The sequence below is a fragment of the Theropithecus gelada genome, chromosome 3, assembly GCF_003255815.1.
Source record: "Theropithecus gelada isolate Dixy chromosome 3, Tgel_1.0, whole genome shotgun sequence".
NCBI classification, from domain to species: domain Eukaryota; kingdom Metazoa; phylum Chordata; class Mammalia; order Primates; family Cercopithecidae; genus Theropithecus; species Theropithecus gelada.
The window spans coordinates 48,795,914-48,812,054 of record NC_037670.1 but is presented as its reverse complement, the minus strand read 5'-3'; the positions used below and the strand labels follow the sequence as shown (position 1 = coordinate 48,812,054).

At 37.1% G+C, this 16,141-nt stretch overlaps 1 protein-coding gene across 1 annotated transcript in view; it reads left to right on the top strand.

The window, feature by feature from the left end:
• The first annotated feature begins 263 nt into the window (after positions 1-263).
• LOC112621141 (multidrug resistance-associated protein 1-like) overlaps positions 264-16,141 on the top strand; it is a 91,619-nt gene continuing 75,741 nt past the window's right edge. The window contains exons 1-4 of the mRNA XM_025380369.1: positions 264-472; positions 5,915-5,976; positions 12,945-13,092; positions 13,803-13,945. Coding sequence (XP_025236154.1) covers positions 407-472; positions 5,915-5,976; positions 12,945-13,092; positions 13,803-13,945 — 419 coding nt within the window. The 5' untranslated portion in view covers positions 264-406. The remainder of the gene's footprint in view (positions 473-5,914; positions 5,977-12,944; positions 13,093-13,802; positions 13,946-16,141) is intronic.

The following is a 16,141-nucleotide window of genomic DNA, read 5'->3' as shown; positions in this document are numbered from 1 at the left end:
GTACATGTACACAACGTGCAGGTTTGTTACATATGTATACATGTGCCGTGTTGGTGTGCTGCACCCATTAACTCGCCATTTACATTAGGTTTCTAATAGGAAATGGAAAGGAGAGAACTACTGAGTCAAGTGCAAACTCCCCGCCAGGCATAGAGCAGCCCACTATATAGAACTGTCCTTGCCCGGCTCCCTCCACACCTTCCCTCGTCTGGGCCCAACCCCATTCCACCCGCACCCCGCCCCAGGCGCACTGGCTGGGACTGACAGGCCGGGACTAAGTTGACAGCTGACTCTGCCGGGCGGAGTGCGTGTCCTCCCACCGTGCCGGCGCTGAGCTGACAGTCCGCTGCCAGGGGAAGTGACAGCCGCAGCCGGCTCGCAGCCAGCGGCCAGACGCCCGCGGACCATGCTCTGCAGTCCGCAGAACTGGGGCGGCTCCTATCAGCGGGTCCGCGGGGGGCTTGATGCGCAGGTAAAGTTCTCTGGTTCTTAGGGGAGAGGAGAGGCGGGTCGTGGGGCCACTGTGGGTGCGGGAGTGGAAGTGGGGAGAGGTGAGTCCTCGAACCCTGGATGTGGACTGACGACCCCTTGTTTGAGTAGCCATCACACACGGGACAGACAGACCCGCATACACACTCAATCCTGGAAGCAGAGATCAGAGATCAGGGTGTGAACCACAGGAGCTCAGTCTTGGCAGTGCCGGAGGAGAGGAGGAGGCATCTTTGTTTGAAGAGATAAGTAACTCCCCCATAAACAGAAAGGATGGGTGGACCTGTCATCGCTGAAGGGACACAGGTTGGAGGGGAATTCTACAACCAGTGAGTGATCCCATTAAAACCGCAGAGCACTGGGGATTAATAATACTCAGTATGGATTTTGGGACCCAGGTCTGGGGCAAATCCAGAAACTTCAGACACTTAACTGTGCTCTGCTCTGGCACACTATACCTCGTGCTTCTACAATGGGAGTCGGGTGCTAAGGCAGAGAAATGAACCCTACAGTTGTGTATTAGCAACAATTCCCCTAACAAGAGTTCCATTTGTTTCACTTATCATCACTATACAAGACATGGGCTTAGAAACAGCCCTGTTGTCCTAACAAAGAAAAACTACATAATTCCTGTTCAGGGGCACTTGTTCTAATCTTGGCTTTTTCAGTAACTCTGAGTGTCAAATAGATGTGACATCTATTCTGATCACATACAAAATCAAACTATAAATTTATTTAAAATTAAGTTATATATAAACTACTTTTATAAAAGTCTATAAAATAGAAGGGCTGAATAAGTTCCTTGAAAATGTGGAAAAGTTCCATCACTATAGTACTGTACCGTAGACATGGCAGGCTCAATTGTGCAAGCTGGTTTAATATCATTAGTGTAACAGCCAAGGTGACCAAAGGCAGTAAATTATGAATTTGTAGTTGAAAAATTATAAAACACAATTTTGTCACCCCAAATTCTAGTCGATTCTTCCTCTAGTATTCAAATACTGTTTCCTTGATTATTATTCAACTTTGACAGCCTTCATAGATCAGGAATCCGCTTAAACAAGGTTGAAAATATTCATTTTAATTTCATTCTGTATTTGTTATTTCTATGATGTCAAATTTTTTAAAAAGTTGATGGTAGCCAAGCACAGTGGCTCACGCCTGTAATCCCAGCACTCAGGGAGGCCAGGCATAGAGGCACGCTCATGTAGTCCCAGCTACTTGGAGGGGCTGAGGTGGAAGGATTACTTGAGCCTGGGAGATGGAGGCTGCAGTGAGCCATGTTCACTCCACTTCACTGAAGCCTGGGCACATAGTGAGACACTATCTCAAAAAAAAAAAAAAAAAAAAAATTGATGGCTTCAAAATGTATAAAAAAACCTCTGTTTACCTACATATTGATTTCATATTTTTAATACAACAGATCTCAGGTAAAAATCCCTATGTAACTAAAAGCTAAGAACATACCTTTCTAATTGAATTTTTATGGCTAACATGGTGACCTGTGAATAGATGCTTCTAAGTATTTTTTGTGGGTAGTGATTAGCATCCATCCATTCATTCGGTCAGTCATCCAAAGCATGCTGGGCCCTGGGCCTTGAGAAACTGGAGATTTCTCCAGAAGCTAGCGATACAGAGATAAATCAACTATAGTTTCTGTCTTCCAGTGGCACTAAATCTAGTAAGAGAGAAGCACCTTCCAGGAAATAATGAGAGAGTTGGGTAATATGAGGGGAAATTCAGTGAGTGCCAACCTGAAGGAGCTCTTAAGTCCTCCCTGAGGAGTATGTTAAGGTTGCTCTGGTAATCCAGAACCTGTTTCAGAGCCTTGGACTGGAGTGAGAGGACAGAAATTACAAAAGGCACTGAAACTTGAGTAGGATTGAAGCACAAAAGCCAGGAGAAAGGAGGCAGAAGGAGGTGGGCAGTAGGAAAGGTATAGGTAGTGAAAAACAGGGCTGCATGGGTACTGAGTTGAGAGTGTGGATTTAGAACTGGAGTATAGAATAAACTAAGTGGTTTAGATCTTGTTTCCAATACTTTGTTGCAAGACCCTAGGTGAGTTTCTTAAACTCTGGGTATTAGTTTCCATTTCCATAAAATAGTGGTGACAGAAATTTTGCCATCATAAAGATATTTTACATTTAGTGAAATAATGTACTTAGTACAGAATTTAGCACATTTTAAGTGATTAAAAAATGTAAGTTTTATCTGTCTGGGCGTGATGGCACACACTGATAATCCCAGCACTTTGAGAGGCTGAGAGGGGTAGATCACCTGAGGTCAGGAGTACCAGACCAGCTTGGCCAACATGGGGAAACCCCGTCTCTACTAACAATACAAAAATTAGCCGAGCCTAGTGGCAGACGCGTGTAATTCCAGCTACTCAGGAGGCTGAGGCAGGAGAGTCGCATGAACCTGGGAGGCAGAGGTTGCAGTAAGCCAAGATTGCACCACTGCACTCCAGCCTGGGTGACAGAGCAAGACTCTATGTCAAAAAAAAAAAAAAAAAAAAGTAAGTTTTTTTTTTTTTTTTTTTAATTCTAGAAATTTTTCCTCCTCCATGAGCATCTACTTTCATTTTCCAGTAACTTCCTCCACTATTCCCAAAATCCTCCTATAAAATCCACAAAGGAAGCTTCTGAAATTAGGCATTATAGGATATCAGTAAACATAGCGATCTGTCACACAAACCATATTGCCATGAGGCCACATCTCAACATTAAACCCAAGGAAGATTGAAAACAGCACACTTCAGAACCCTGGCTGTGCTATGATCTGGTGGTCTAAATACTTCTTGTTCCTCTGCCATAATCCAGAAGTAACAGGACCTCCATTCTAGTGAAAATTACTCTTAAATCAGCAATGTCGAGGTAAGTTTATGGAATGCCTGCTGTAAGCTCAATAGTAAATAAATACAATAGATAATAAAATAGCGTAAATAAGATCTGTAGTGGACATGGGGACACACGAAATGAGAAACTCATTTGGGGCCAATTGGGTCTGCAGACCAGAATTGCTGTCAGATTAAGAACAAATGAGTTAGAAAGATGATAAATATTTAATGGAGAAGATGGGAGTAAATTAGAACATTCGAAGATACTCAGAATTGTCATGTTCTATTTTTCTGCATACAAATTAGTATGTGCAATATATAATCAACTCAATGAGATCCATAATATGAATTCGATAGTTATGAATGCATTGAAAAGTCATTTGCACATTCTTGGTGCTTGGTAAGGATTAATTCCCTTCATCAGCCTTTAAAAAAAAAAAAAAAAAAAAAAAAAAAACCTGGCTGCTATTCCTTCTGGGATGGTTGGACTTTACTGTGATTCAGCATAAGATACCTGGTTCACATCTAAGGAGGCTATTTACCAGAATATATAAAGGGCATCATATAAGATGCTTTCACATGAAAAAACGGTCCTAGAAGGAATGTTAAACCAAATACTGATGTCTCAGTCTGCTAAAATAGCCATCTGCAGTAGCTTTGCAAGGCTTAGGTGCCTAAAACAACCATGTTACTTAGTTCATTATTCTTTGTGTCAATTGGATTGTGTCCTGGTTTGGGTCAGTTTGGCCGGTAACTCCTGCATTCTCTTATGCATAGGATTGTTGCGAGAACTAAATACAGTGACAGTGATTCTACGATTGTAGAATCCGCTGGCAGATGGGCTGGTAGCCAGATAATCTAGAACCACCTTATTCCTATATCTGGCAGTTTTCAAGCGATTGGCCTGGTAATAGAGCATCAGATGAGTGCCTTAGTTCTCCTCCACATGATCTGTCATCCTTCAGCAGCCTAACTCCAGCTCAGTCACATGGTGCACTCAGTATTCTAAGCACAGCAGGAGCCCAAGTATTGAGGCTTTTTGAGGCTTAGAATTGGAGCTCTTTCAATGTCACTCCTGTTGTATTTCTATGATCAAAACAAGACACAATGCCAGCCCAGATACAAAGGGTGCGAAATAGATTCCACCTCTTGTTGGGAAAAGCTGCAAAGAATTGGTAGCCATTTACAGTTTTCCACAGAAATATATGTGTTTTGGATATGAATCAGATCCTTGCATTGGTGGCAAATTATCACATTAGCAACTCCCTGTGAAATTTGAACTTATGACATAAAATACATCCTCCAGGTTAATTAGATAATTTTTAGAACATTTTTTCCAATAATTTGTGTACTTATTTTTTAGAAGTATGTTGGTAACAATAGTGATGACAATTTTATTGTTCATATATTTGAGTCATTGTTTTGGGCTAATGGTGTGATAAGTATTTTATATTTATCACTATATTTAGTTCTTGCAAAAATCTTATAATGATAAATGCCATTTTGGTAAATTGTATATATCTTACATGATTGATATTATATAATTTGTTATAACACAGAGAACAGATCTGGCATCAAATATATTTTCTCATCTCTACTTTGGGCATTTTGTTGTACATGACAAAATTTGGATTTACTCATTCCTTCTAGCTTCAAAATTTTTTAAATTGGTAAACAGTGATTATGGAATCAGAACTGAGTTAGAGAAGATCACTGGAAAATTTCTTAAATGTTAGACAGTTTCTAAAAATCAAAATTAACTTGGTGACTAGTCTTACTTTTTAAAATGCAAAGAGATTGATGCTGACTATAAAAACATAAAATGGTTGTTTTTGAGACATCTCTTTTTAAACCTCTTTTCTCTTAGTTAAACCAATATAGTAAATGGGAAAACTTTATGGAAATGTTATAACCCACCCCAAAATAACATGTAATTGTGACAAATATGTAATTGTGTATATAATTTTAAAAATATGTAAACACATACAGAAGTACACCAGAGAACTATTATATTCTCTTATTTTTCTATTTTTCAGAAAAAGAAAACTATCTTTAGCAATTTAAATGCTTTACATTTATCTTATATATATATACACATATATAATACATATGTGTATAAATTATTCATTTATATTATACTGTCATATAATTGCATTAATTGTAAATAGCCAATATGGGCTATTAAGTTCAACGAACTGTCCCTCTGTATGTGTACAAATATATATGTACACATATATGTATATGTACATATATTGTATATGTATATATTGTATACAAATACATATAATTGCAAATTTACAGTTCTAAAATCTCTCTATGTATGTATATGTACCTGTACCTACAATTTTCCTTTCCAACATGACTTATTGCTACACACACCATTGCAATGTTGAGAGAAATCTTGAAATTCCTCTAGTCCAACCACCATACAAGAATATCTTCACTTAACTATACTTCTTAAGAATTACAACAACATATCTGCAACTATTAGTAAAATAATTTCAGGCTTACTTTTCTGACAAAACATATTTCAAATGTAAATTAAAAATATTTACTTTATACACTATTCTCTGTATTTTTTCTTTTCAGAAATGCAGTCCAGAGAAAAGTGCCTCATTTTTCAGTAAAGTGACATATTCCTGGTTTAGCAGGTAGGAATTTTACTAATATATTCGTAGCATTCCACACTGAAAAAGATCCCAAGGGAAATGACACCTGAATTTTCTTTAAGCTCAACATGAATTGTTGTACAAAATTGTCTCATATTACTTATTACACAGAAATCATAGGTAAAAACATACTGAACAGTTCTACAGATAACAGTACTAATATTCCTCCAATATGTCTGTCCCTTTATGGAGTTTTCATCTCATTAGCACTAGGGAAGGACAGAAAAATGAACTTCTTTTTTAGCATCGAGTATATGCTATCCACTTTGTGTTTATTATTTCATTAAATTCTCCCCCAAGTGCTATGAGAAAAGCATTTGCATGAGAAAAATTCAGGCTCAGGAAAGGAAAGCATCTGTCCATTGATACTCATGTAGGAGTAAGTATGTGTTTTAAACCAATTTCTGATGAGTTCATGTTTCATGCTTTATTTTTGCTATGTCATTCTACTTTTTATTAGAAATGCTCTCTTATATACTCATATATGCTACTATTAAAACACACACAAACACACACAGCCCCAATCATTTTATAAGACATGTATTATGGGTTTCCTTATAGAATAATTCATCCATAATGTATGATGAGGGCTCAGAATTTATTCGGGAGATACCATTTTGAACTTTGATTTTAACACATAAATTAAATTGTATTGAATGGGAAGAGTTGATGTTTTCTTATTTTATAAATTCAGAAGCTTTCTTTAGAAATGTATTTCTTTTTCCCCATAACAGAAAGTCCATAATAACATGAAGTTAAATTTGTCTTTCTAGCTTTATGCCCCTTGCTTTACAGTTCACAGAAACAAAATTGCTCAGTTTTATCTACAGATATGTTCCCATGAGGGGATTAATCTTTTAAAAAATGATTGGGTACCAGATGCCCCAAACTCTGCTAGTCTTTAAAAATGCAGAGATAAATGACTTAGTTTATGTCTCCTAGGAATTCATAGTAGAATTAAAAAGATTAAAAAGTATGCCACCATTACAAAAAAGGGGACAAGGTAACATAAGCATAACTGACAAACACACATTTTCAGGAGTGTCATCTAATCGAGTTTGCACAACTAGGGACTATTTCGCAGATACCAATGCTTTCACTTAACATTTAAAGATGTGCAGGAGTGAGTAACGTGGTATTCCAAGTTGAGCAAATAAAATGTGAAAACCACATAATAAAAGGCGGGAAAGAACTGGCTGGGCAGTTTAGACGTGGTGAAAAACTGTGGGTTCAGACTGAGACATTTTTAGTTTTTGAGATACCTATGAAGCATCACATGAAAATGAGTTTGGATATGTGGCTTCCAGGCTTCTAATAAACCTTTGACCTATAGATATGGATTTGGGAGTCACTGACTAGGGGACAGTAGTTGAAACCATGCGTATGAATGAGATCGCCCAGAGGAAGAACCCATTGAATAGGTTGAACAAATGCAACATTGGCAATCCTCAGTATTTAAAAGGCAAGAGAAAGAGGAGTCTACAAAAAAGCTAAGTAAAGGTGTTCAGAATATATTATAAGAGAAGTATCTGATGAAATAGTATGAGTGACAGGAAAGAAGAGAGAGACTCTCAAGAAAGTAAAAAAATAAAGTGGTCAATAGGGCCAAATACTGAAAAGGAGTAAATTAAAATAATAACAAAATATTCTCCATTAAATTTGTCAACATGAAGATCATTGGGGAGTTTTTTAAAGCAATTGAAGTAGAAAATGTATATACTTGTGAGCAAATACTTGGGCAGAAGGGATTAAATTGTGATAAGATTTTCAAGTTACACAAATCTAGGAATCTCTTAAAGAAGATAGCAAAACTATGTAACATTAAGCAGCACACTAGAAAAAAGAAAGCATAGCTAGAAATGTAAATATGAGCTATTTACAGTTAATGTTTTTAATACTTCAAATTTGTGTATGTATAGAAATATTTTCCAAACCTGAATTTTGTTTATGGAGAAGTTGAGAGGAAGAGTGACACCTACCCCAGCTTTAAAAAATTCCAGTCTCGGGCTGGGCGCGGTGGCTCACGCCTGTAATCCCAGCACTTTGGGAGGCCGAGGCGGGCGGATCACGAGCTCAGGAAATCGAGACCATCCTGGCTAACACGGTGAAACCCCGTCTCTACTAAAAATACAAAAAATTAGCCGGGCGTGGTGGCGGCGCCTGTGGTCCCAGCTATTAGGGAGGCTGAGGCAGGAGAATGGCGGGAACATGGGAGGCGGAGCTTGCAGTGAGCCGAGATCGCGCCACTCACTCCAGCCTGGGCGACGGCGCAAGACTCAGTCTCAAAAATAAATAAATAAATAAAAATAAAAAATAAAAAATTCCAGTCTCATTTTAAAGTCATAGGTATCACAGAATTTAAGTAATGCAAATAAATTAATTTTAAATACAGTTTTAAAGTTTGATTATCAAACTATACTTATATGCATATGTATTAAATATTGCAAACATTATTTTAGCATTCCTGAAGAAGCTGAAATTAAGTTTAATAAGCAAGATAAGACATTGCAAATCTTCAAATATGACAACCTAGCATTTTGAAATCCATATCTTAAGTCAATCAAACCATCAAGCTCTAACTGTGAATATCACATTTATTTTCTAGTTTAATTTGAATATCTCAGAATTAGATACGAAATATTTTCATAGAATGTTGTTATCCAGAACTGTCATTGGCATGAATCTAATTCGATTTCTTATGTGGTGATTAAACAATTGTAGCAGAAACCTAACTATTGTTCAAGAGAATGTCCCTTTGAAGACAAAGATGAATTGTATTCTCAGATCCATTTTTGGAGTTACAGAATAGTGTCAAATTATTTCCTAGAACAAATTCAAGCATCAATAATTACATGAATAACTCAATTAAAATGTGCTCAGAAGACACAATAATTAAAAAATTATATACTTATGAGCCTTAATTCATAAGACAATAGCTATCTAGATCATTCTGATGATCAAATAATTACCAAGCCTTTATTAGCAAATATAATCTGTCACCAGTGTATAATAATCATGGCCGGAGACATATATGGAAAAATCTAGTAAGAGTTTTCATAGGTCACAATCTTGTCATTATTTTAACCGGATACACTATTCAGTATGTCCTTTTTCTCATATATTAAAAAATTTGTACATTAAACAACTTTCTCCCATCCTATAATTTTTGGCCAGATTGCTTTCTTTCCTTTTCCCATAACATAATACCTCTTTCCAGAAATGTTTTAAAAAGTGATTAATAGTAATAAAATTGATAATGCTACTATGTATTTGCACATTCTAAGTATTCAAATATTACTCATCTATAAAAGTTATATTTCAGCTCATCTTCCTAACAGAATGCCATTGTTTTTCTATTCTCTTCACATGAGTTGGTTGAGATATTTATGCACACTTGTTAATTCTAAATGTAGTCAAAATTTTCTCTAAGATAATAACATTTAAGAGTGGAAATTGTATTAGTCAGTTCTCACCCTGCTACGAAGAAATATCCGAGACTGGGTAATTTATAAGGGAAAGAGGTTTAGTTGACTCACAGTTCCACAGGGCTGGGGAGGTCTCAGGAAACTTACAATCATGGCAGAAGGAGAAGCAAACACGTCCTTCTCCACCTGGCAGCAGGAAGAGGTGCCAAACAAAGAGAGAAAAGAAAGCCCCTTATAAAACCATCAGATCTTGTGCAAACTCACTATCACGAGAACGGCAGCATGGGGGTAACCACCCCTGTGATCAGTTACCTCCCACCAGGTCCCTTCCACGACATGTGGGGATTGTGTGAACTGCGATTCAAGATGAGATTTGGGCGGGAACAAAGTCAAACCATATCAGAAGTAATACATTTCACTGTCTGCTTTTTGCTAAGTTAGTCCTGGTTTATTTTACATATAAAACACCATCACTAGTCTCTGAAGTTCTTAATGTTTAACTGCCTGTAAAAATGAGAAATTAATCCTGTTCTGCCCGCTTTGGGGAGTTGTGAGAATCAAATTCATTGATGTGAATGTCCTTTGAAAAGAAACATCAGTCGGCCGGGCGCGGTGGCTCACGCCTGTAATCCCAGCACTTTGGGAGGCTGAGGCGGGCAGATCACGAGGTCAGGAGATCGAGACCATCCTGGCTAACACGGTGAAACCCCGTCTCCAATAAAAAAAAAAAAATGCAAAAAATTAGCTGGGCGTGGCGGCAGGCGCCTGTAGTCCCAGCTACTCGGGAGGCTGAGGCAGGAGAATGGCGGGAACCCGGGAGGCGGAGCTTGCAGTGAGTGGAGATCACGCCACTGCACTCCAGCCTGGGCGACTGAGCGAGACTCCGTCTCAAAAAAAAAAAAAAAAAAAAGAAAGAAAGAAAAGAAAAGAAACATCATTCTAAAAATACGAGATACATGTGTAAACTTTATTATCATTTTAGGAATAAAGCCCACAGGTTAATGGGACCTAGTATGTGTTATACATTTCACTTACTGAGAGGGCCAATTCTTGGTCCTCGTTGTTTCCCAAAAAGCTGCCTCAAGATTTGATTTAAATAAGTACCATTTTCTTATCACTTCCTTGCTTATTCTTTTTCCAAACTCTTGTGTGAGAAGGTAAGGCCACCCATGTGATCAGAGGCTATTAAAAGAGAGCAAAAGATGGTGGAGGGGAGCACGCATCTGGGAAAAAAGTCAAGGTAGTTAAACCACTAATCCATGAAAGTCACAATCAAGTCAGCTTCAGTGTCACTTTTAGATGCTGCATTATTTGGGGACTCAGCATGAAAGCAAGAGGTCACTTTTCCCTGAACCAAAACCGCTGAGTTTTGCACAGTTCTAACTCAAAATGCTGAGGCAGTAAATGTTATTAAAAATGCTTTTCTAAAAGTCAATGCAGTCTTATTTTGAAAATGAATATTTATTTTATGGAATGAAGTAGAATTTAATATGACATGAAAGTAGTTTGTTGCTTAATATGTTTTTAAAAGTGCACTGCAGGAAAATGTCCAGCATATTTGAGCCAACAGAAACATGATTACGGAAAGTCCCTTCTTATTACATTTAAATCTTTTTGTTAGATATGAATTGTGGTAAGATATTATGTATTATACTAAAAGTAAAATAAAATCTAGTGGAATCTCTTGTTACCGTAGGGTTTAAATTCATCCCAGAGTCAATCAATTGAGATTATTTAGTAACAAGGCCAATGAAAGCAGTCCCAATTTGGAGTAGTTTAAGACATTGTTACCGCCTCGTGGGCTAATACACTTTATATGGACAGAACTTAGGCCAGTCAGAAGGCTTGGATTTAAATATAGGTTTACTTTCTTATTGAAAAAGTCATGTCACCAAAGTCACAAACTATATCTGATTTAAATCACTTCAGAGTGCGTTTGACTTCAAGTAACAGAATAGTCAAATAATAATAGTTTAAACAAACAGGTATTTATTTTCTTATGTTATTGGAAAGAGGGTGTTGTTGGAAATAGGTTGCTGAGCTATCTCGGAAATGTTATGAAAGGCCCAGGTTAGGTTGGTCACAACGGCTCACACCTGTAATCCCAGCCAAGGAAGGCAGATCACTTGAGGCCAGGAGTTCAAGACCAGCCTGGCCAACAGGGCAAAACCCTGTCTCTACTAAAAATAGAAAAAGTAGCCAGGAATGGTGGTGTGTGCCTGTAATCCCAGCTACTTGGGAGGCTGAGGCATGAGAATTGCTTGGACCCACAAGGCAGAGGTTGTAGTGAGCAGAGACTGATCCACTGCACTCCAGCCTGGGCAACAGAGCAAGAGTCTGCATTTTTCTGTTTTTCTGCTTCCCATCCTTATTATTTGACTTTTTATCCATAGTGGCAAAGATGGCTTTTATATCTCAAAGCATCATGGCTTCAAAGGACACAAGGGAAGGAGAAGGCAGGCAAAATGTTTTCTCCTTTTGAAGTTCTGTGCTTTCATTTGAAAAGGAAAGTTCTGCCTAGCAGATATTTGCTTAGGTATTGTTAGCAATACCTAATATAAAAATATAATTAATAATATAACTCAGTTATATTATTAATCCCAAGCAGAGGGTAATGAGAGTACCAGGACTGGTTTAGATAATTATAATTCATAACTTTGTGGCTAAAATAAGACCTGACCATGAGTTCAAGAGATTTGCAACTGAAGAAATATCAGATCCCTGTTAGCAGAAAGATGGTAGAGCAGAGCTGTAGGTAAGTGCAATTCGTTCTCTCCACAGTAACTTCTGTGGTAAAACTACGCTATGCATCTTGTTTCCCTCCCAGTTTAGATCCACCGTTCTTGCATAATTATTCCCAGTGTCAGCCAGGATAAGCTCAATGAATGGAGGAGGGTAGAAAAACTAAGAGACTGGTGGAGACTTGCCTTGCTTCTTAAGGCATCAGTTCAGAAACTGCACTCTCACATTGGCTCATATTCTGTTGGTCATGAGGCCAAGGCCAGAGCTTATGGGATAGGGACAAGTACTCCCCATCCAGTTGTACAATCTATAAAGTCAAGTGGCAAATTGTACAGAAAGTCCTAGTGGGACAGAAGAAAATTGCAAATTCAGAGGTTGGATTCGTTTCCCCTCCAATACAAGCCTAAAAGCCAATGTGGGTACTTGAGTGGTCAGGGTAATATTCTACTGTGAAAGTTTGCTATTTAAATTTTAGGAAGTGAGGTCAAGTAGTGAATGAGCTGAGTGGTACACTTCCCAAATATAAGCTGAATAAATGAAGTCGGCATGTTGCTGAATCATTGGATGTCTAAACAGCATTTATAAAAACTATAAATGATTATTGCATATTATTGACCTCCAGGATAAAACTGTATGTTTTTTTTTTTTAAACACGTAATCTCCTTATGGTATTGTAATCAATAAAATAATGTATAAATCAAAGAAAGAAGTAAATGCATGACAATTTCTTTTTAACTAGATTATTTGTTTTATATCTTGTTTGCCTTACTTTTTCATCTTTAGAGTAATTACTTTAGGCTATAAGAGACCTTTGGAAAGAGAGGATCTTTTTGAACTAAATGAAAGTGATTCCTCCTACACTGTGTGCCCCATCTTTGAAAAACAATGGAGAAAGGACGTTTTAAGGAATCAAGAGAGGCAAAAAGTAAAGGTAATTAATTACAAAGTTCTGTTACATCTTGAAGCAATCACTACCTGAAAACTAGATAAAGCTTTTTTTGAGTATGAGATACCATTATTAATATCAAAATTCCTAAAAGGTGAAATGACAATCTACTTTATAAGCATAATTCATTGCTATTGCAGTCCCCTTCTGTCTTCAAACTACTCAACACTGCTTCTCTTTAATGTTCAGGAGCACATGTGTTGCTATGCATGCATATATCTTTGGCTCCTTACCAGCGGTGACAAAGATAGCTTCTGTGTCTCAGAGCATCATGTCTATTGGTCAAAGCAAATTATATGGTGGCCAAAATTAAAGTTTATGGGAGCAGGGGCAGACACTCCACCTCTAGCATCATATATGCCTATGCATATATAGTATTTTCAGACTCCTCCAAAAGAAAATGTAATTTGGAGATAAAAACTGTATTTATATTAATTAAGTAGTTTCAAAACTCACAAAAATAATAAAATGCAACTATTGCACTTGCCCTTTTATGCCATATGGTATGAGTAACACCACCTACCATCTCAATGATGTGGGTCATAATTTCAAGTTTAACTGATTGATTCCTTTCTTATTAACTTATCGTCTTCAGAGCACATTGTTAATTGTATCATCTGTTTAGATAGATTTCATTTTATTAATATTAGTTGTGTCCAATTTTCTCATTGTTTCTATTTTCTTTAATTATGTAGGCATCTTTTTATAAAGAGGCACATACCAAGAAACCATCTCTACTCTATGCATTGTGGAATACCTTTAAGTCTGTCCTGATTCAAGTTGCCTTATTCAAAGTGTTTGCTGACATTCTGTCCTTCACTAGCCCACTCATAATGAAGTAAGTTAAAGTCTGGTGGGTTTTTTTCTCCCTCCTCACAGATAAACGATAAGTAAGTATTCTAATATAAAAGTTCTAATACAAAAGAGTAGAGAAGATTCTTATTGCAAATATTATTAGGATGTGGACATGCTATTAGGGTTATATACAATATAAATGGGAATTAGGATAATATAGTCAATATCTAATAAAGTCAACCATATACTAAGCACTGTTCTAAAATCTTATGTTAATTTTATTAAGCAAGGGTTCTCCAGAGAAACAGAACCAATAGGATAGATAAACCCAAATAAAAGGGGATTTATTAGGGGAATTGGCTTTTGCAATTACGGGGGCCAAGAAGTCCCACAGTCTTCCATTTGCAAACTAGAGACTCAGGAAGGACAGTCATGTAATTCAGTCTTACTCCAAAGGCCAGATAACCTTGAGTTCTGATGTCCACGGGCAGGAGAAGGTGAATATTTCTGCTCCAGGAAAGAGAGCTGATTCACTCTCTCTTTACCTTCTTGTTCTATATAGGCCCTCAATAAATTGGATGAGGCACTATGCCCTGGGATCTTCTTTACTCAGTCTACTGATTCAAATGCTAATCTCTTCCATAAACAGCCTCACAGACACACCCAGACATCTGGTAGATGGTAAAACATTATTTAAATGTTATTAAACAGAAATAATGTTTTACCATTTCTTCACCAGTCAAGTTGACACATAAAGTTAACCATCACATTGGTAATCTCATTTAATCTTTGCCACACTCCTGCGACATAGAAAGTATTATTACATTCATTATTACAATGGCAGAAATAGACAGAAAGATTGGAGTAATTTGTCCAAGTCTGCACAGCTAGAAAGTGCCAGAGTTATAATTGAAATTTAGGAAGTCTTGCTTGAATGTATGCTTAGAAAAGGAAATGATACATATTTTCACTACGTTACTTAGTTGTGGCCTTTTGAGAGTTGAGCTTTAACAGTCACGGCAATTACACACACACACACATACACACACAAACAATTACTATGCATAACATATATAAACATATATTATTATTACCTAACATAGGTATATTTCTGTGTATCTCTGTATCTAGATATAGATACAGTAAAAAGACTTGAAGCATTTCTATAATATCTATCTGCAATGGTTTACAGGTAGACAATGAAACTGAGCTTTTGACTGTGCCACCTTTTTCAAGGAAACCTTGACTTACACCTAGCTGTCATATGAAGGAAACACAAAGAAACATATATTTTATTAACTGGTGATTATATTTTTAGCATTGAAAAATTTCCAAGTTATTAGAGTTTTTAATAATCACTTAATTCATGAAAATATCATTAATCCTGCATTACCTACATCCCAGATGATATTCAGGAATATATTCATTCAATATTTATTGAGCACCTATGCATGGCAAAACTGTGACAGAACAAAAATCAAAACAAAGAACCTGCTCTGATGACATTTAGAGGGGAGAGATGAAAGTCAAACAAATGAATAAACATAAATGATATCATCAGTGCTTAGGAACGAAGTAGGGTAAGGGAATGCCAGTTTGAGGAGTTAGAAGTTACTGTTTTATGTAAGGTAATTATGAAAGATATTAGTGATAAGGCGACATTTGGTCAAAGTCCTGAAGGAGACTGGGAAAGAAGCCAAGAAAATATTGTGATTAAAGGTAGCAGGGAGGGCAAAAGTCATGAAGACTCTCATGCCTGGTATCTCTGAGGGACTGCAAGGAGGCAAAGTGAGGTTGGAGCAGAGAGCTGGAAAGATAAGGTTGAGGTGAGAAAGGTGCAGAGATGAAAAGATTTTGAAGGACCTTATGAAATATGATGGGAATATTGGCTTTTAGTCCACATTAGCAGGGAAGCATTTGGAAGATTTTGAGCAAAAAATCAAAGATCTGATTAGACTTAAGTCTTATAGGAATGACTCTGGCTGCTATGTGGAGAATAAAATCAAGAAATGCAAGAGTGGAAGAAGAAACACCAGTTAGAAGTTTGTTTGTGATAATCCAAGCAAAAGTCAACGGTGGCTTCAGCTAGGTAGCAGTAATAAAAGTGATAAGAAGTGGTCAGACTCTGGTGTTTTAAAGGTAGAGTTAACAGAACATACTGATGGACTGAATGTAGGTTGAGAGAGGAAGCGAGAAGTAAAGGAAGCCTTCAAAAAATTGTTTTTAATCATAAGGTAAA